Source organism: Gigantopelta aegis, chromosome 4 (genome assembly GCF_016097555.1).
Source record: "Gigantopelta aegis isolate Gae_Host chromosome 4, Gae_host_genome, whole genome shotgun sequence".
Lineage (NCBI taxonomy): Eukaryota > Metazoa > Mollusca > Gastropoda > Neomphalida > Peltospiridae > Gigantopelta > Gigantopelta aegis.
In genome coordinates, this window is record NC_054702.1 from 38526884 (window position 1) to 38548442 (window position 21559).

Here is a 21559-nt window from a genome sequence, read left to right on the forward strand (position 1 = left end):
CCGCCGAATCTGTCCACTTCCTGCACGCAGTTTGCCGCATAACGTTCACCACGACGCCTATACACGCGACATCTTCCATCATGACGTCGGAGCAGAAATCGGGACTCGTCACTGAACCACACCTGTCTCCATCGCAGTTGAGGCCATTGTCGATGAATCTGGCACCACTGCAGTCGGAGTCGACGGTGTTGTGGTGTTAAGATGACACCTCGAACTGGACGTCTGGCACGAATTCCTACCTCACGTAGGCGGTTCCGTACGGTCTGGTCGGATATCCTGCGCAAACCTGGTATTGCTGCGGCTGTGGAGGTGGCAGTAGTCAATCGTTCCCGAAGGTGGCGTACCCGGATGTAGCGGTCCTGCCCGGAGGTAGTGACCCGTGGTCGACCGGATCTAGGGAGGTCACGTGTTGATCCATGTTGCTGGTAACGGTCCCACAGTCTGGAGATGGTGCTTGGAGACACATGGAATGCCCTGGCAACGGCCGTTCTGGATTCGCCTGCGTCTAGTCGGCCGATGGCATTGTTTCTCTGCGGTTCACTGAGACGTGGCATGTCCTGGATTGTCAACTGTCGGCCAGATACAGAGGCCAGGCAAGCGAACACCCTGCACTTTTATACTGTCGGTGTTCATGTTGCACGTGCAGACAACGCACGTGCAGTGGTGACATGGTTTGCACGTGGCTGCGTTTTTGCGAATATTCACATTTTGAAACTTTATTTTACAGTAGCTGCGTTTTATCGAATGTAACCGTGGGAATGTGTTTGGGACATGCAATGACCTTATATTCACAAAGCATGAACCGGTAGGAAACATAAAATCGGAGTTATAACCCATCTGTACCCTTTTGCGTTTCTTTTTTTGAAGAGTATATTAATCAAATGTGGAATTCTCACTCGTACGTATGAAATTATTTAAAGACAAAATCCAGTTTGGGCTTCTTACAAATATTAAGACGACCAGAGACACACTGAATATACAGATACTGATATTCTAAACAAAAACATATATTTAAATATGTAAGTTTAATCGTAGAAATATTTTATCAGTCGAAAACATCTTACCATGCAGCAAACTCAGGAATGTCCCTTTAAAAGGTACAAGCTTAATTGAGGAAGGTCATGTTCCTACAAAAAGTGCTAAATTTGATAATTTAAGGTTAAAAAGTAAAAGGCCAAAACTATTTTACAATGCCAAATATCAAAATCTAGGGTTAGTGTCTTTAACATTATATTATGGCGAATGTCATAGCAGCATATCCGCTCGTGATGAAAGTTAAAAGTTTGTTTTGTTTCATGATACCACTATAGAGCACATTGATTAATAAATCGTCGGCTATTGGATATCAACTTACATCAAAACCCTTCTTAATTCTTTTAGACAAAACGGAAACGTTGATTTCTGACTTTTATCATGTTAAAACTGTTAATCTTCCCAAAATTGTAAACGATTATTGTGAAGGTTCTGTAATCATAACTGGAATCCAAACAGAAACAAATTTCAATCAAAAACGTTCTTAAAAGGTACAGGCTTCATTGAGGAAGGTCATGTTTTTTTTTTTTTGTTGTTTTTTTTTTTTTTTTAAAACCCACAACAACAAAAAGCCACAACATTGCTAGGAAATGTTTGACAATGAAAATCATAACACTTGACTTGTAGCCAAACAGAAAGAACCGTTCTTTATTTGAGTGATTCCGCTCATTATTTGCAAGGTGGGGATATAGTTTCGGCTTACCTTGGCCAGTTTATATTTGCATCACGAAGACACACAAACAGATACAGGATCCACACGTCCCTGCATCGACTTAGTTCCTTGATACAACACAATCTAACACTTACACGGTTTGCAGTTCCATGTATTTCGATGCAGACGTCATCTTTAATTCAGAGGCCCTGACCTTCCCAAACACGAGTAAATAGTGTACGGGAGACCGAACTTTGCCGATCATACACGGATCAAAAGTCTGGCCCGACAGCTCTGTTTGAGAGAAACATTTTATATCTGAATTCAATATTTTATGGCATAAATTCTAATTCTTTGCCAGAATTGTTTTGCAGATAGTATTCTTTGTGTGCCGATTTTGGATTTTGAAAACGGCCAAGGACAACATTCCTATAATAGATTGTTTTTGTTTAGATTATTTTATGATCATAATTTAAAAAAATTAAAAATCCATATTTCACTGTTAAAACCTGCAATCTACTTAATATATTTAACAGCGTTCTGTCCTTTTTATATTTGTGTTTTAATCATAGATGCCCTGGTAGGCAAAAAGAAGTAAGTAAAATTCGGGTACAAAATGAGTTAAAGGGATATTCCTGAGTTTGCTGTAATTTTGTAAGATGTTATCAACTAAGAGACTTTTTAACGATTGTAATTACATATCAAATATATTTTTCTGCATAAAATATTAGTGGTTGTATATGAAACGTGTTTCTGATCGTTCTAATATTTGTACTAGGTTAAATTTCATTTTATTGCCTAAAATATATTTTTCATACGTACGAAATTATTTGATGACAAAATCCAGTTTGGGCTTTTTACAAATATTAAAACGACCAGAAACACATTGAATATACAGACACTGATATCCTAAACAATAAAATATATTCAGTATATAAGTTTAATCGTAGAAATATATTATTAGTCGGAAAATCTTACAATGCAGCTAACTCAGGAATGTCCCTTTAATGTAGAAACTGTGGTATTTTCCCGCTCTGCTAAGGCAAAAGGCGATACATGAAAATCGGTTAGAAAATAAGTTAATGTATAAATTGTGATATTTTAAAACAAGCATCGAAATAATATAACCAGGTACTGAAGAGACATATGAAGCAAGATCATTTAATTGCTTAATAAAGCCTTTACCAGATGGACGAAAGGGACACAAATGTATCTTCTCAAAATCGTTAATTCACCACTTTCTGCCTTAGCATAGCAGAATCTGATGTTGTGATGTGCTTTCTATAGTACTTCCATTTAACACGGACAGGTAGGAGGTAGTTTAAGGAAGCCAATCTCTTGGGCAACGTAAGTCTTTTATCAGGATTAAAAATTATTTAACTAACACAGTATATAATTGGCAGACTTAGACTCAGCAGGGTGACTGGAACATTTGCTATACATGTATGTTTTCTTTCATATAAACGAAGATGTTTCGTCTGGCCTGGTTTTGTTTCCATTAAATTCAGTATGTTACTTCATGGCTTGTACAAAAAAAAGACAAAAAAAACAACAATAATAATAATAATAAGCAAACATAACGTCAGAAATGTTAAGTTTACACAATTTGATAGACAAGTGACCTTGGAGTAAAATTTTTGTGTGTATGTACCTTATAATATGCAAGGTGGTCATTTGTCTGGTGTTGAATTGCGTTTATACAACATTGTTGTTGGCAGGCCCGTACGCAGGATTTTTAATTGGGGGGGGGGGGGGGGGGGAGTCCTCGTGATGGGACATAATAATAATAATAATAATAATAATAAATGTTAACGTAACGTTATCTAAATTTGATACCACAAAAATGTGGATCTTTGGTAAGTTCGGGGAGGGGGGATGCGTGCGCACCCGTCAACCCCCACCACACCCCACCCCATCACACGTGTACGGGCCTGGTTGGTGCTGATGATAAACAGCAAACATTTGTTAGTATGTTACGGTTATGACTTATTTGATTACAGGTTACCTTTATTTTCAATTTAAGATGCATTCTAAGAAAGTCAATCCATTTTGAGATTGCGCACACTAATCTAGTGAACAGAAAACTATACGTAGTAACAGGAAAACGGAAATACCCGAACTACTTATTTAACCAATCAGAGGACAGACAAAACGGCATTATGACGTCATAAACGCTTCGCTTTAAAATTAAAGCAGCGTGACTCTTGTGTGTTGTAAGAAAACGTGGTTTTCGTTTTGGATTTACTGTCTTGATGTTCTGAAACGTAAAAGGTAAGCATTAACTTGTTATGTTATGTCAGCGATCCCAGGTTACAAGGTCGTTTACTTTTTGTTTTGCATAAAAAATTAATAACATTTGCTTTAGGCCTCGGTGGAATTGGTTAAGCCATCGAATTTCAGTCTTGTAGGTAATGGGTCTCACAGGTCACAGGTACTCCCCAGACAGAACCCCTAATACATATACTATATAAAGAGAAAAACGAAAAAGTCCAAGACGCACCGCGTCTAGGACACAGGTATCCCCAAACAACAACGTCAGATATATCATAGTAACGTTATGTAATACTCTTTATATAAGAATAAGAATAAGAATAAGAATAATTTATTTGCTAACACCCGAATATGGGCAGAACAAAAATAACAATATAATATACTAATATTACATATAGTAATAGTAACATAAATATACATTAATTACATGAACAAACATCTGAATCAACAAATACATATGTAATTTAAGCCTTATTATTAGTGATATTAATATTTAGGTAAAAGCAAATATTGTCAGAAGTGTAGAGCCATAAAAAACCATCAACTATGGCGTTCGTGAATTATTTATATATGTAACTATAGCATTTGCATTACGGGTTTCTGTTTGGGGGTACCTGTGGTCTAGGAATTGTAAATCAACTTATGTTGAACAAATACATGTAAGTTCAGGGGCAGCGCAGACGGTACCACGTGTGTGTGTGTGTGTGTGTGTGTGTGTGTGTGTGTGTGTGTGTGTGTGTGTGTGTGTTTGTGCGTGTGCGTGTGGGTTATATTTGTTGTATCTGTAAACATGTCCTTACAAGTACTTTAAAAGGCGAGTCTGACAACCACAAGCCGTACCACTATTTTTTACACTGAGCTTTATTACATAAATAGGCCTACCATTTTATTTTTTTAATGAAAACAATCATTTACGATTACAGTATTGTGTAACTTTTCGTTGTTAAAAAGGCCTATGTTATTTATTTTTGAAGAAGATTTAAAAAATCTGTTCAATCGGAAGTGTCCTACCTTTACTCTTAAAAGTAGGGCCTATAACATATCCGATGTCTTTGTTTGGGGAGACCGGCCTCAGTGGCGTCGTGGTAGGCCATCGGTCTACAGGCTGGTAGGTACTGGGTTCGGATCCCAGTCGAAGCATGGGATTTCTAATCCAGATACCGACCCCAAATCCTGAGTGAGTGCTCCGCAAGGCTCAATGGGTAGGTGTAAACCACTTGCACCGACCAGTTATCCATAACTGGTTCAACAAAAGCCATGTTTTGGGCTATCCTGCCTGTGGGAAGCGCAAATAAAAGATCCCTTGCTGCTAATCGGAAAGAGTAGCCCATGTAGTGGCGACAGCGGATTTCCTCTCAGAATCTGTGTGGTTCATAACCATATGTCTGACGCCATATAACCGTAAATAAAATGTGTTGAGTGCGTCGTTAAATAAAACATTTCTTTCTTTCTTGTTTGGGGATACCTGTGCCACAATAAATAACTTGTAGTAAATTACATAGTAGTACAGGGGCATAGCGTGAGCTGGACCTGGGGGGGGGGGTCGAATATGAACCAAGTGGACCTTCTCTATTTTGTTTTTGCACCACCAGAAACTCCATATTATGTATAAACCTGCATGTTTTAGTCCTGAAAGCGGACCATTTGCTTCAGCGGGGGGGGGGGGGGGGGGGGGTTGGTTGGGGGGGTTCGTCCGAACCCACCCACCCCAGCCTACGCCCCTGTATTAAAAAAAATAAACAAAGGCGTTCGCTGTGGGACGGACTATAAATACCATAACGTAGTGCTGACATCGACAAGGTCTTCTCGAAGACGTTGGCGAAAGTTTCCGTTACAATACCGAAACTATAGCTCCCACCCAGGACCGGATTTAGACCTTGGGGGACCCGGGGCACTTCAGGTTCGGGGGCCCCTCAACATAGAAATTAAATTACATGACAAATAAAATTTTATAATTATTAATTTTTTGTATAGAGGAAGTCCTTAGTCGGGTGGGGTGGGGGGGGGGTGTGTGTGGCACTGGTCCCACCCAGAACAAGATTAACGACATAGTGGGTAGATGTAAGGCCACTACACCGACTTCTCTCTCACTAACCCCCAACAAATTAACAAATTAACCACTAACCCGCCGTCTTGACAGTCCAGATACCTGAAACTGTGTGATATACAATTGGTTAGCAAAAAAAATAATAATATCGGTAATGTGTAGGCCTATTTTAATCATACAACAGCCGGAAGGTCACACCGTCGGTGCCTTTAAAATTCAGAATAACAAAGAATTGAACTTTTGAAATTCAGTAACACAAATAAATACATTATTCCCGGGACACATATTTGTCTCCGAGTAAAACCTGGGCTATCGGGCGTTAAGTAGGGCTATCGAGCGTTAAGTAGGGCTATCGGGCGTTAAGTAGGGCTATCGGACGTTAAGTAGGCGATCGGAACTGAATTTTTAATTTGAGGGCGCGTATGCGGAAAACAATTCAGGAGGTGAAATCCAGAATATGGCGAGCGAAGTTTCTAGTGTTCAGCTTACAATTGTCGTTTGATAGCACCCCCCCCCCCCCGCCCAACACACACACACACACACACACACACACATGTCAATTATATTAGCTAGACCATAATGTCACGCATGGTATTGTTCCATTTTGACGAAAGTGGGTCTAAGCAACCCATAAATGAATTAAAATCCACTGTCATTGACATTGTCGACTAGTTCTAATGGCAAAAACATGCTTACATTTGCACGTAAATTAGGGCGAAAGCGAAAGGTCTGCTAAGTGCCCATAACTTGCTTTTTCACAAAGCGCTTCATTTGCACGCTTTGCACGTGTAATCCATGTTCCCAATGCTGAATTTCCGTATAATTGGAGCTTGCGTTCGTGTACGGTGCACACTCCAAATTCGACTTCAACTGACTATCGAAGATCGAGGAAGGGCTATTGCTTGGCTTCAGGATGGCAATACGCAAAGAAATGTTGCTCTGAGACTTGGAGTCAGTCAGAGTGTCGTTGGCCTACTGTGGCAACGGTACCAAGCAACGAATTCTGTTCGAAATCGTCCACGTTCGGGAAGACCCCGAAGCACTACAAATAGAGAGGACCGCTACATCACCAATACGGCTCTACGTCAACGCACAACCACTGCACGCCGATTACGTGACAATCTGCGAACTGCGACTGGAACTCGAGTGTCTGATCAAACCATACGCAATCGTCTGGGAGCCAATAATCTACGCTGCCGTCGCCAGGCTGTTCGACCACCACTCCTACCACGTCATAGAACGGCCAGACGTCACTGGTGCACGCTTCATCTGCGGTGGCAACGTGTTCAGTGGGGTCGAGTGATGTTCACTGATGAGTCCAGGTTTAGTGTCCAGTTCAACGACGGTCGGGTTCGTGTCTACAGACGTCCTGGGGAGCGCTTCGCTGACGTTAACGTTAGACAACGTCACCGGTTCGGTGGTGGTAGCGTCATGGTGTGGGGCGGCATCTCTATCCACCACAGGACCCCCCTCTATTTGATGGATGGCAATCTGAATGGAATCCGCTATCTGAATGAGATTATCCGGCCGTTGGTTCTCCCAGGCCTTCACCAGATTGGCGGCGGGGCAGTTCTGCAGGATGACAATGCCGTCTGATCAACAGCATGAGGCAACGATGTGTCGAGTGTATTCGCGCCAGGGGTGGATTAACACACTATTAAACGAATGTTCTAATGTGTAAAATCCATGTTTGACAACCTTCAACTTTGACAGCATGTCATGTGACTTTTTTGTATACAGTGACATTTATTTGTGTTTTTTTGTAAATATGGAACAATAAATAAAAAAATTGGTGTAGTTTACATCATCAATCTAATACACTCTGAAAGTTATTTGGTTATAAATTTTTGACCCTTAAATTCTTTTGAGTAGTATATATATATATATATATATATATATATACTCTTCAAAAAAAGAAATGCAAAAGGGTACAAATGGGTTATAACTCCGATTTTATGTTTCCTACCGGTTCATGCTTTGTGAATATAAGGTCATTGCATGTCCCAAACACATTCCCACGGTTACATTCGATAAAACGCAGCTACTGTACAATAAAGTTCCAAAATGTGAATATTCGCAAAAACGCAGCCACGTGCAAACCATGTCACCACTGCACGTGCGTTGTCTGCACGTGCAACATGAACACCGACAGTATAAAAGTGCAGGGTGTTCGCATGCCTGGCCTCTGTATCTGGCCGACAGTTGACAATCCAGGACATGCCACGTCTCAGTGAACCGCAGAGAAACAATGCCATCGGCCGACTAGACGCAGGCGAATCCAGAACGGCCGTTGCCAGGGCATTCCATGTGTCCCCAAGCACCATCTCCAGACTGTGGGACCGTTACCAGCAACATGGATCAACACGTGACCTCCCTAGATCTGGTCGACCACGGGTCACTACCCCCGGGCAGGACCGCTACATCCGGGTACGCCACCTTCGGGAACGATTGACTACTGCCACCTCCACAGCCGCAGCAATACCAGGTTTGCGCAGGATATCCGACCAGACCGTACGGAACCGCCTACGTGAGGTAGGAATTCGTGCCAGACGTCCAGTTCGAGGTGTCATCTTAACACCACAACACCGTCGACTCCGACTGCAGTGGTGCCAGATTCATCGACAATGGCCTCAACTGCGATGGAGACAGGTGTGGTTCAGTGACGAGTCCCGATTTCTGCTCCGACGTCATGATGGAAGATGTCGCGTGTATAGGCGTCGTGGTGAACGTTATGCGGCAAACTGCGTGCAGGAAGTGGACAGATTCGGCGGGGGTAGTGTCATGGTGTGGGCAGCCATCTCACACACTGGCAGAACTGACCTGGTCCACGTGCAGGGCAACCTGAATGCACAGGGCTACATTGACCAGATCCTCCGGCCACACATCGTTCCAGTTATGGCCAACGCCAACGCAGTGTTCCAATATGACAACGCCAGGCCTCACACAGCACGTCTCACAACGGCTTTCCTACAGAACAACAACATTAATGTCCTTCCTTGGCCATCGATATCACCGGATTTGAACCCAAATGAGCAGCTATGGGACGAGTTGGACCGACGCCTCCGACAGCGACAACCACAGCCCCAGACCCTGCCCGAGCAGTTGTCAACACACACACACACACACACACACACAGAGAGAGAGAGAGAGAGAGAGAGAGAGAGAGAGAGAGAGAGAGAGAGAGAGAGAGAGAGAGAGAGAGAGAGAGAGAGAGAGAGAGAGAGAGAGAGAGAGAGAGAGAGAGAGAGAGAGAGAGAGAGAGATAAACGAGTTTCCTGTTATTATCAAATTTTATGCCCAGAGTGAAATAATTTTCAGTTGTCATTTAAGTCTAATAAAGAGAACTTTTGTCTTTGAAAATTATCTATGAACGTGATTAAATAACAAAGTTATAGCAATACTCAGAACAGTGCGTAAAGTGGTTTATATCGTTTCTATACACGTACGTGCATGTGTGTCGAAAATAAAGGCTTTTAGAAAAAAAAATTACTCGGGTAATAAGTAGAATAACAAACTCGGTAACAGTTATTATTAAATTTATGTCCCTCGTGAAATAATTTTCGGTTGACAAATGAAAATTATTTCACGAGGGACATAAATTTGATAATAACCGGAGACTCGTTTATTAACCAATATATATATATATATATATATATATATATATATATATATATATATATACAGTAGAATCTCGTTAGCTCGACCTCGGAAGGGTCGATCACACCGCAACGCTCGAACCAAACACGAAGTCCCGAGTTTTTTGTTCGATAAACCCTTATATTAACTGATATATATATAGGGTTTGCCCCCCCCCCCCCCCCCCCATATAAAATCCCGGTTACGCCAGTGAATGATCCAGTACTTCTTTTTGTGTGGCTTTTTTTTTCAATATGCCCCCGGACACCCCCCCCCCCCCCCAGCAACTCGGGCGCTTCGCCCGTACAACAACCCTAAACGACACCCCCCCCCCCCCCCATCTCAAAATCCTGGCTACAGGCCTGCTTGTGGTTGACATAAATATTATACATATATACCCTTAATACCGATATGCTATTATATTATACAGTAAAGTGTACATAAATTAGAATCTGTACGCAAAAGGTCGTCCTAGATATTAATGTCTTTCCTTGTAGTTTGATAAAGTATCAGAAGAAACCGAAACTAGGCGTGTTACAAGGAAATTGTCTTATCGTACGACTTCTGATAAGTAGGCCGCTATATTCATACCTGGTACAAAGGGGCAGGTACTGTTCAAGAGATGGGACGCTATCCTGTTTCCCACTCCCCCACCCAAAGCAGCACTTGACCCATGACTAGAACGTCAAAGGCATATATACCTGTCCTGTCTGTGGGAAAGACAGTGTGAATGTTTTTTATTTGCTATATTTTCGAAATGAGTATCCTCTATGGCGGCAGCTATCTCAGTCTCTCCTCTCTCTCTCTCTCTCTCTCTCTCTCTCTCTCTCTCTCTCTCTCTCTCTCTCTCTCTCTCTCTCTCTCTCTCTCTCTCTCTCTCTCTCAACCATGTGTTGAAACTATTATTTTAGATTCTCAACCATGTGTTGAAACTATTATTTTAGATGTCATGTATAATAGCCGTAGTTCAAAGAAATAATATTATGATGAGATGTCGTTAAACAAAGCTATATTCTGTTCTGTTGTGCCTCTGTTAGCACCCTACCACTACGCTATAACCAGATAGTTATGAGTATGGTGGGCGTGCAGGAAATTGTTTAGGGGTGAGCGGTCTTGAGTGTCGCGCGCTGACTTCCCAGGAATATACATTTAAAATAAATGGAGCAGGAGAATTTCGACACATTATCCCCCCCACCCCCCCACCCCACACATATCTGTATATATATATATATATATATATATATATCTATGTATGTATGTATGTATGTATGTATGTGTGTGTGTGTGTGTGTGTGTGTGTATGTGTGTGTGTGTGTGTGTGTGTGTGTGTGTGTGTGTATATACCACCATCTCTTTTTTAAACAGCTGACTGTCGGTGGTAAAGGTTAAAAGAAACTTAAACGTAAGGCTAATTATTCACGTTAAAGGTGCAACCACACAAATTTCTTGTGTGTTTCCTCTCTTAAATAATACATTTTCTTACACACCCGTTGGTAAGAACACTATGCATGGATTGTTTACACACGTACGTGTGTTAACAATTTCAAGACATACGACTGGCTGCTCCTAGGTGATGACCAGGTCACCAGTGCCATACAGCCAATGAAAAACTACACGATGGAAATCGATTAGATTGTGTCGTATAGTTAACCTGACATCCATGTGTTTGTGACGCGTAAGTCAGCTACTAGTGTAAATAACTTTTAGTCGAAAAAGATGATAACATTTGCTTAAAACCTGGTTTTTGAGGATATGTAAGTAAATAGAATAATACATTCGTGTCCGTTAAATACCATTTATCTCACAACTCGTTGTTTCTTACACATTCGTTGGTGAGAACACCATGTATTATTTTTGATAACACATGGGTTGTTAACAGTTTCAAGACATACGACTGGCTGCAACTCGTGAGATAAATGGTATCTAATGGCCACTCGTGTATTATTCTCCATGCATAAAACTTGCTTAAATTATTAATTTTGGCAAATCCAATGCATTTCTTGTCGGCCTTTTGTTTGTAGTAACTCAAAAAGTATTGTATGCAAAACAACAAAAAAGGTATGTAGTTCAGGAACTAGAGTTTATAACTATAAAATAAATAAATAAATATACTGGTGGAAAAAAAACAAACCCCCATTAAATATTAATTGCAACGAAAACCCTCATATCCTCTATCAGGAAGTTAGCCATGTCATTGTCAGTCAATTCCACAGTTACTGAGTACTGCCATTCAATCCCACATCACACCTCTATATTTTTATTCTCTTATACAGTGAATGAAATTTGGACTCAAATACCACGTGTTCCCTTATTTGTTTTCATTAGTATACATATACTGTTGCTTTAAAAAAAAAAAAAAATTATGGTGCTACACACCCTCTGTCGCGCCCCACACTTTCTTTTCTTTCTTTACTGGTCTCGGTGGTGTCGTAGTTAAACCATTAGACAAAAGGCTGGTAGGTAGTGAGTTCGCTCCCCCGTACGGGCTCCAACCTAGAGTTTTAACGACTCAGTGGGTAGGTGTAAAGCCACTACACAGACTTCTATCTCACTAATTACTAACAACCAACCATTAATTAACCCTCTGTCCTGGACAGACAATCCAGATAGCCGAGGTGTGTGTGTGCCCAGGACAGCGTGCTTGAACCTTAGTTGGATATAAGGACGAAAATAAGTAAAAAAGAATGAATGAATGAATGAACGAATTCTCTCTTTTTTTGTCTTCTTTAAACAAAAATAATAAAGATATGATGGAATAAGTTATTATGTTAAAAATAAAAATAAAGACTTATATCAAGGAATAAGTTCATTTTATTGCAAATACAAGACAAAGCTGACCAGCAGCACATATAAATGTAAAATACATTTCTGTATCGCAGTCCACAATGTGCACACACACACACACACACACAAACACACACACACACACACAGAATTTAGTTTGCAACACGAGAACGGATGCTGTCGCCACACACAGTGAAACTAAGATAATAAATACTACACGTATAAGCATACACCCTTACACAACATTCTTTGAATAAATTACACGCACGAACAACAGTTTACAATATCACTACATCCAATTTTCCATCTGACTTCTGTTACACTTTTCTAAGTTAGTAACACCCATTTTAAATTATACTCCTGTTTGACGAGTGGAACAAGTTTTACATGCAGTGTCAGCTTGTTTTGACCCGAATTTAGGTTCCGTTTTAAAAATAAAAATAATCTGTACGTACGTAAAATATATATAACTCTGTACGAAGTAGACTATAACGATACATTGGCAAGGCTTTAATACAATATTAGTGTATAATTTTAATGAGTCACTGTCGAAGCCGTGGGAATACCAGTCGAGTACTAGGTACGACAACGCCCCATTGTCAACTGGGTTAGTTTGACCCACTATACGCCTACTCGCCCACCCTTGCATGCATGAGGTAAAAACGAGATATTATACAAGTTTTTATTTTGGTCATAAACTAAAATAATTTAAATTGATGTTAAAAAAATAAAAAAAATAAAAAAAATAAAAAAATGGGGGTGGGGGACGTCGTAGTTTACGTTTATTTAATTAAAAAAAATCACGCACATTAAATATTCCAGAGATTACATACCTTACCGAAAAAGTCGAAACATAAGGTAATGAAGTCTAAAATTATTTAGAGGTCGGTCTACAACACAAAACAAAATTGTTTACACCCATCATCGCAATCAAAGGGCGGGTCCAACAGCTTGTTTAAAATTTTCATTTCATGAATGCCAAACATAAATTGATTGGGGTGCCCTTTTTGGAAGTTGGCCCGTGTGTCCCGGGTCCACCTTGAAAGTGTTTTGTAAAATATCGATGGGACGGAGAGACGGGATTTGATGGTTTAATTGATTTGCCAAAATGTGTGTGTGTGTGTTTGTGGGGTGGGGTTTTTTTTTTTTTTTTTACTACTACGATCAGACGGCCAGGGCTAATTGGAAAAAACCCCTACAATTTAGACATCTTCGAATTATCACAACATAAAGCCTATTGGGTGGGTGGTGGTGGTAGAGGGGTTCAAAAGGTGGAACTGGACAGGGCACATTTTAGTGAGAAGTTTTATTGACGTTGGTATTTCAAAAATCCTTTTCTGAGCGCTTGGAATGTCATTGATAGACGTTTAGCAAAATGCACCGGACATAAATGGATTGGAAACAATCATGCATGTATTCATGAGTAAATTGTTCAGTGTCATATTTCGCCCGCGGGCACCAGCATGTATTAACATATTCTCTGTTGATTTGTTAAAGTAGTGATAATGATTGTGACTAATGCCACAGACATCAAGGATGTTTGATTGATGACGTCACTCGTAACATTGAAGGTCATGGTCACGCAGGCAACTCCTTCCGTAGGTCAGTTATGGGGTCTCTTTTTTGATAGCGGCAGAACGCCAGAGCAGACGACCGAATGACCATACCGGGTGGAACCTGTCAAATAGTCTGCGAACGTTAGCGTCGCTCGTCGTCGCTGTAGTCACTGGGGGATGTCTCACGTCCGGGGGCATACACCGCTGGATATAAATAGATCACAGAATGAGATTCGTGGAGTGGACTTTCTGTGATCATCGGTGCCGATCGGCGGATGATTATTGAGGGTGCTCTGGGAAGCACACAGATGATAAGGAAAATACCACAGAAGATATTTCAGTTCTGATTCAGCATCAACGAAGTCCAAAGATGCGATTAATTATGTTGCTTTTTTTCTTCCTGTACTTGAGGGCAGAAAAGATAACGTGTTCGAAGACGGCGTTAAGTCCTTCCCGGCTCTGTGCCGAACATTCAATGTAGCAGTCGGCGCCAATCTCTTTGGACAGTTTCGCGCCTTCTTCGAAGGAAACTTGGTCTTCGTAGCCGCTCCGGAGGTCAATCTGAGTTCCGACGAGGATCACCGGTCGTCTCCGCTTTGTGTGTCGCTTGATCTCGGGAATCCAAAGATCGACAATACTCGTGAAGGATTGTCGTTCGCAGACGGAGAAACACAGAAGCAGCACCTCGGATTCTTTGTAGGTGTAGGCGCGCAGACTTTCAAAGCCCACCTGAAAAATGAAAAAATGAAAAAAAATTAAAGTTTAAAAAGTAAATAAAATAATAATGTTTAACTAAAAATTGAAAATCTGATTATAAGTTTAGTAATTAATTTTGATTGTTTTAAGTGCTTGATAAAGACAAGCGATTATCAGTTTTAAATGTTTTGCGCCAAATTTTACGGTTCTAATTACCAACTAATCGATCATTACAGTCCTGACAGTGGGACCTATTACAAATTGTAACATTTTCAATTTGAACTGTATTGTGAGGTTCTGTCCCTCATTCGCACCCGAGCGGCGGGACGTAAACCAGTGGTAAAGCGTTCGCTTGACGCGCGGTCGGTCCAGGATCGATCCACGTCGATGGACCCATTAGGCTATTTCTCGTTCCAGCCAGTGCTCCACAACTGGTGTAACAAAGGCCGTGGTATGTATTATCCTGTCTGTGGGATGGCGCATATAAAAGATCCTTTGCTGCTAATCGAAAAGAGTAGCCATGAAGTGGCGACAGCGGGTTTCCTCTCTCAATACCTGTGTGGTCCTTAACTATATGTCCGACACCATATAACCGTAAATAAAATGTGTTGAGTGCGTCGTTAAATAAAACATTTTCTTTCCTAAAACAAAACTAACTTTTGAACTCATTCAACAGCAACTACTACACAGTGGACTTTCCTCTAGTAGGCACCTGTCTTAATAGACCCTTAGGTGGCCGCTTAACGCAGGTTTCACTGGACCGAGATAATGCTCAAAGCATTTACAAAATTCAATTTGCTTTGTGTACAACACGTCCACAAAGAATTGACCGGAGTTTTACAGCATTTCCCCCACAACTTTCGGAAATACTTTAAATATCCGGATGTTTGCGACCATTGCACAGTGTCAACAGCACGTGCCAGGGAAGGAATCCCGACGTTCGGACGTTTGCGGCATTTGAATGTGTTTCACATGTACCAACCTGCACCATGGTTGTACCACGTTCACACACGCTCAAACACCGGATCTCGTTGAGCCGAAGTTGAACAAATCTGAACCGAATCATTAACATGTTCAAGCTCGTATCTTTGCATAAGAGTTAAAAAGTTAAAGTCTGCTTTATTTAACAACATTACTAGAGCACATTGATAATATTAGTCATCTGTTGGATGTCAAACGTTTGGTAATTTTGACATAGTCTTAGAGGAAACCCGCCATCATTTTTTTTTTTTTTTTCATTAGGAGCATGGGATCTTTTATATGCACTTTTCCCCCACTTTTCTGTGCACTCTTACAGCTCGATTCTCTTCGTTTACAACTCCTACGACCGATCAGTTGTCAATCTACGCGAACCCGTAATTAGTCGGGTCTTTAGAAACTTACAACGTCATGCCAGCTGATAGTCTGAGCCTAAAATGATATTATAGATTGAATGGTATCATGGTAAAGACACGTACCTGTCCTGCAGTGTCAAACATGCTGATTACAAACTCCTCTCCCCCAACCGTCAGAGGCACTGAAAATACACAAGAAGATACATACGTTATAGTAAAATGAAACCCATCAATACGTACGGGCATTAGAATAGTGCATATATCAGTGAAAATACGTGCATCAGAATAGTGCATTAGTACGTGCATCAGAAAATACATAAATGCATAAAGCTTTAAGTAATACAATATTTGTCCCTGGCTAAACTGTTGGGTTTTGTTTTTTGTATTTTTGTGGGGGTTTTTTTTGCGCGTAGTTGCGATATGATAAAAGACGATGAAACCAGTGAAATTATTTGCGAGCACTGGGGCTCCTAAACACGCCCTGTCTCCAGCCTTTATTAAAGGGACATTCCTGAGTTTGCTGCAATTTTTAAGATGTTATCGACTAATAGAAACGTTTTAACGATTGTAATAACATATCAAATATAGTTTTCTGCATAAAATATTAGTGGCTGTATATTAAACGTGTTTCTGATCATTCTAAAAAAGTTGTACTAGGTTGCATTTTACTTTATTTCCTAAAATATACATTTTGTTTCGTATGTATGAAATTATTTCAAGACAAAATCCAGTTTGGGCTTCATAAAAATATTTAGACGACCAGAAACACATTGAATATACAGACACTGATATTCTAAACAAGAAAATATATTTAATTTGTAAGTTTAATCGTAGAAATATTTTATTAGTTAGAAATATCTTACAATGCAGCAAACTCGGTAATGTCCCTTTAATATGCATGCATGAGTGCATGCCTTCTAATAGTTTGTAATAGGATGTCAGTTCTAATAAATTCGTAGCAGACAATCGTGTCCCGTTTAATCCATTTGGTTTCGTAACAGAAGTCGGATGACATTACAAGCAACACGTGAACATCTTTAATCTTGATGTATCTATTTTCTGTTATTTTCTGCTATTCGGTGTACGTTTGTCAGTTTGCCAAAATGCGTAGCACGCTACGTTTCTTCAGGCTAACTTGTGTGGTGGACACGGAATATGAACTGGGGATGACCACATAAACGATGCATCTTAGTCCTAGAATATCCACGCATCTGTCCGTATGTTCGTAATATAGATTTAGGCCTAGGTTTGGGTCACGTTTTTAAAACAGAGAAGTGTTGTTAAGTGTCGTGGTATGCTTGCGGTTAAAACGCCAAAACGAAACAAGGTTTATTATGTAAGATCGGTTTGTTTTCTGCACGTCAACACATTTTTTTTAAATGTAACATATTAAAAAACCTAGCCCCCTCCCCCAAAAACAACAAAAACAAACATAAAAACAACAAAAAATCCTCAACAACAATACCCCCACAAAAAAAAACCCACACAAAAAAACCCCTCACATTTTAGATATACACAATTATTGTGTATATCTCTGTTAAAAATTCACCTGTCTAAACAGACCACTTAATTTTATCTCAGTGATAGTAATCGTAACCTGTATTAAGCAGCCAACTGTTTTTAGAGACCACTTTTGTAGATACGTTCTCAGATATTCCCCTAGTCCGAACGGACGTAAAAAGTAAGGAAAGTACTGACTTCATGTGCGCCCTGCACTAATATTCCCCATGCTTAACACACACTTGGCTATAGGGTAAATAATACACTACATATTACTTCTAATAATCATAAACATATTAAAACGTCAGCTTACAAGAATAATCTAACGTTTTTTCTACTTGTTAGAGACACAGGACAAGTCTGGAGAGAGAAGTGGGGGTCGGGTGGGAGGGGAGGAGGCAGTGGCGTAGCGTGGGTTGCCAGCGCCAGGGGAAAGGCAAGTAGGCCTATTGCGCCCCCTAACCAGTGGACCGTTAGCACTTCCCCCGAGTCCCTTCCACCAGTCCAGAATTTTGCGCCCAGGGCAACCGCCCCGGTGACCCCGTCTACGCTACGCCTGCGACTGCGGGCAGGGGGGGGGGGGGGGGGGGGGGGAGAGGGGGGGGGGGGGGGGGGGGGGGGTGGGGGGGGGGGGGGGGGGGGGGGGGGGGGGGGGACGAGGGCGTGTATGAAGGAAGAGGAAGGGTTCCCATCATTTTAAATAATTATCACAAAACGGATCTTCTACCTCATATAACACTTTACAATCTAAAAATAGTATAAAGTACTTGTGTAATTAAAGGAAATGAGATATAAAGGAAACGGAAGCTTGCACAATAGTAATTTTTCAAACGCTCTACACTCTTTCATTGTTTTCTGCGGTGGACAAATACTCCGAGCCAGCGGAAGCAAGTGTCGTGCGCTGACCGAGTCAACAAATCGGAAGTGATCGGCACGCGTAATGCGGCCGTGGTAGCTGTTGAACACGTCGCCGGGTCGCATGGATCATGTCGTACATCTTTAAACTCTGTTCGTACCATGGTACACAGAAGAACGCCATTTCTCATTTTCTTTTCCCCTCATACCAAGTTATATATATATTTATGGAATTACGTTCTTATAAAAAATACTTTTTAAGTTAAGTAAAGGGTAGTGATGTTAATATCCAATGGTCGATTATAATAGAACATTGATCGCAGTGGGTCAATCGAGATGATAATCAATTATAAAAATCCATAATCGATTGTTTGGGGGAAATGTTAACTGTTCCTCCAGTTCAGATGATGGGGTCGATACAAATATGTTGGTATTGGTGTTTGTTTTTATGTGTGCATAATGAATGAATGAACTATTACAAACATTAGAACAAAAACAACAAAAAACACCATTGAATATATGGACTGATGGGCCTATTGTAACCCCCCCCCCCCTACAAAAAAAAAAAAATAATAAAAAATAATAATAATAATAATAATAATAAAAAAACAACAAAAAAAACCCCCAAAAAACCAGCCCCTCCCATCATCCCCCCCCCCCACTTTTTTAAAATAAATAATTTAGTAATTAGAAAATCTCTGTTAGTCGACACATCTTAATAGTGGCAGCTGTCTCTTTTAAATTACATTTAAACTATACTACGAATCGCGTGTCTCAGAGTGTCTGTCAATTATATTTCATATTTATTATTACTAATTGATTCTTTAAAGTTACTTAGTTTTAAAATTAACTTGAAAAAAAGCACAATTAAACAATAAATACCAAACATGAGATCTACAGCGCACTTCAGCACCCACCCCGGATCCGCGCCTGTCACTTTTAAGAAGACACCCACACAACATAGAACTTTGCACCAGACACCAGTTAAGCAAGCATATTAAACTATTAAAATACAATATTCATATAACCAAAAACTAGTTGTAGAACCGCAAGTAATGAATTCATAATAATTATTGTAAAAGCGATTTATCATTATTTAAATATAATTACCTGCATAATTTTCAAAAACTGTGGCAGTATAATTTTCCATGAAAGCCTTCTGGGTGTACGACAGTGTAAGGCACGTTTTCCCCACCATGCCATCTCCCAGTATGGCACAGTGTACGAATTTCTTTTTGTTGTACTTCATAGCTCCAGCTCTCATAATAACACAGGTACGCTCTCTGCAAGAACGAAACGATCGTCGGCACAATCAAACGTTATGTACAAGCGTGTATGGGGCTAATTTTAGCCTCGCGCGCTTATAACCCAGACCGCCAGCCAATCACGTGAAGCTTCTGGCATAGTCCGTCCAACCAAACCAACCAGGGCATTCCCGGTAACTATCATGTGTTAACGGTAAAAACCATGATATTATTGATAACGGTATTCGCGGAAATGACTAAGCAGTGTAATCTTAAATCGAGTAATTGAAATATATCGCCAATGACACGTCGATATTAATAAATAACCAGTGTAATAAATAATCATACTTGTAAAAACGAAAATAGGTACCGGATTTGGGTTTTTTACTATGTCCGCCTTATTATATATATCAGTAGACCTAGAAGACGCGCGCGGATGTGCGTGTGTGCGTTTGTGTGTGCGTGTGTGTGTGTGTGGGGGGGGGGGGGGGGGGGGGGGGGGGGGGGGGTCATACTGTAGCAACAATTAAAAGATATAAAGTTCGATATATTTTTCGGAAGAACACGACTCGACCAGCCCCTATGAACTTCGATCGCCAATCTAGATCCTGTCTCCATAAATTCTTGCACACGCACCTGCCTAGGTTCAGGTCCGTCAAAACTTGATTTTTGACGTGAGTAAGGAAGGGCATACATAATGTTTGCAGGCCCGTGGGGAACGACATCTGGAGTATGTGTCAGTGGCGTAGCGGGGGGGGGGGGGGGGGGGGGCAATAACTTTTTTTTTTACTATATTAAATTTTATAAAATCAAACATACATACATACTAATACATAGTGTGAGTCCCCCCAATATAAAATTCTGGCTACACCAGTAGTGTATGCGTATGTGTGTGTGTGTGGGGGGGGGGGGGGGGGGCAATATCTAATGCGGGGTATCAATATTGTAATCGCTATTTATATGAGCAGGACAAAAAACCCGAACACTTTCAAGGGGGAGGGGGGTACGTGCCTCCCCCCGTTCATACGGGCCTGGATTGGTCAACCTAGGAGATATGAATTATTGCTGTATTTTGGGACATTTCAATTCAGTGGTTTTATATATATTTTTTTAATTTTGGTCGTCTAGAAGTGGCAGCAACTAAGGGATCTTTTATATGTTTCAAGTTCAATATCTTTATTTGCTTTTGTTTTATTTGAGTTTACCTAACATAATACAGCATATACATGTAGAACAATACACTATAAACACGTATAGAACAATGGCAAGTGTGGTCTAAGGGGAGTATCCCGAGTTTGATGCTATTAATGGCTGAAATTACAATTGAAATGCATATTCATGCTTAGTAAATCGGTGTCTGTCTGTATGTATGTATGTATGTATGTACACACACACACACACACACACACACACACACACACACATACACACACACACACACACACACAGTGTTTGTGATAGCCTACACGTTTCTGGAAGATTTTATTTCCTAATGATTTCGTACGCACGAAAACATATATATATATAATTAGGAAGTAAAATGAAATTGATGATCTGAAACACATTGAATATACAGACTGTAATATTCTAAGGCCAAAAAAAATAATATGTGTGTTTCAGGTTTCATCTCTGGAAAAAATAGGGTAGGTAGGTAGGAACCTTTTTTTTTTCTTTTTTCTTTTTTTTTTGACATACTGCATATAACCTGCATATAACGCGGTAGATGTTGGGTTGTTTGTTTTTTTACGCCTAAACAATAAAATTCATTTAACACATAAGAGTACGAGATGGGGGGGGGGGGGGGGGGGGAGGGGTTAAAGCATATCTTCTAAATTTGGATAAAAACAAATGACAGATAATCGGACAAAATGAGCTTGATCGAAACCTTTTTACCACGCAGTTCCATCATTCTACCCACACTATTGTAATCCTGTTTGGCAGTAATGCTAATA

The 21559-nt window shown here is 40.5% G+C and overlaps 1 protein-coding gene across 1 annotated transcript; it reads right to left on the reverse strand.

Moving 5' to 3' along the window:
- Window positions 1-12431: 12431 nt before the first annotated feature.
- Window positions 12432-19703, reverse strand: LOC121370511 (rho-related GTP-binding protein RhoJ-like). Its single transcript, XM_041495795.1, has 3 exons — window positions 19474-19703; window positions 16132-16190; window positions 12432-14707 (listed from the first exon to the last, which is right to left on the reverse strand). The coding sequence occupies exons 1-3, from the start codon at window positions 19625-19627 to the stop codon at window positions 14333-14335; spliced, it is 588 nt and encodes a 195-aa protein (XP_041351729.1). The 5' UTR covers window positions 19628-19703; the 3' UTR covers window positions 12432-14332.
- Window positions 19704-21559: the final 1856 nt, after the last annotated feature.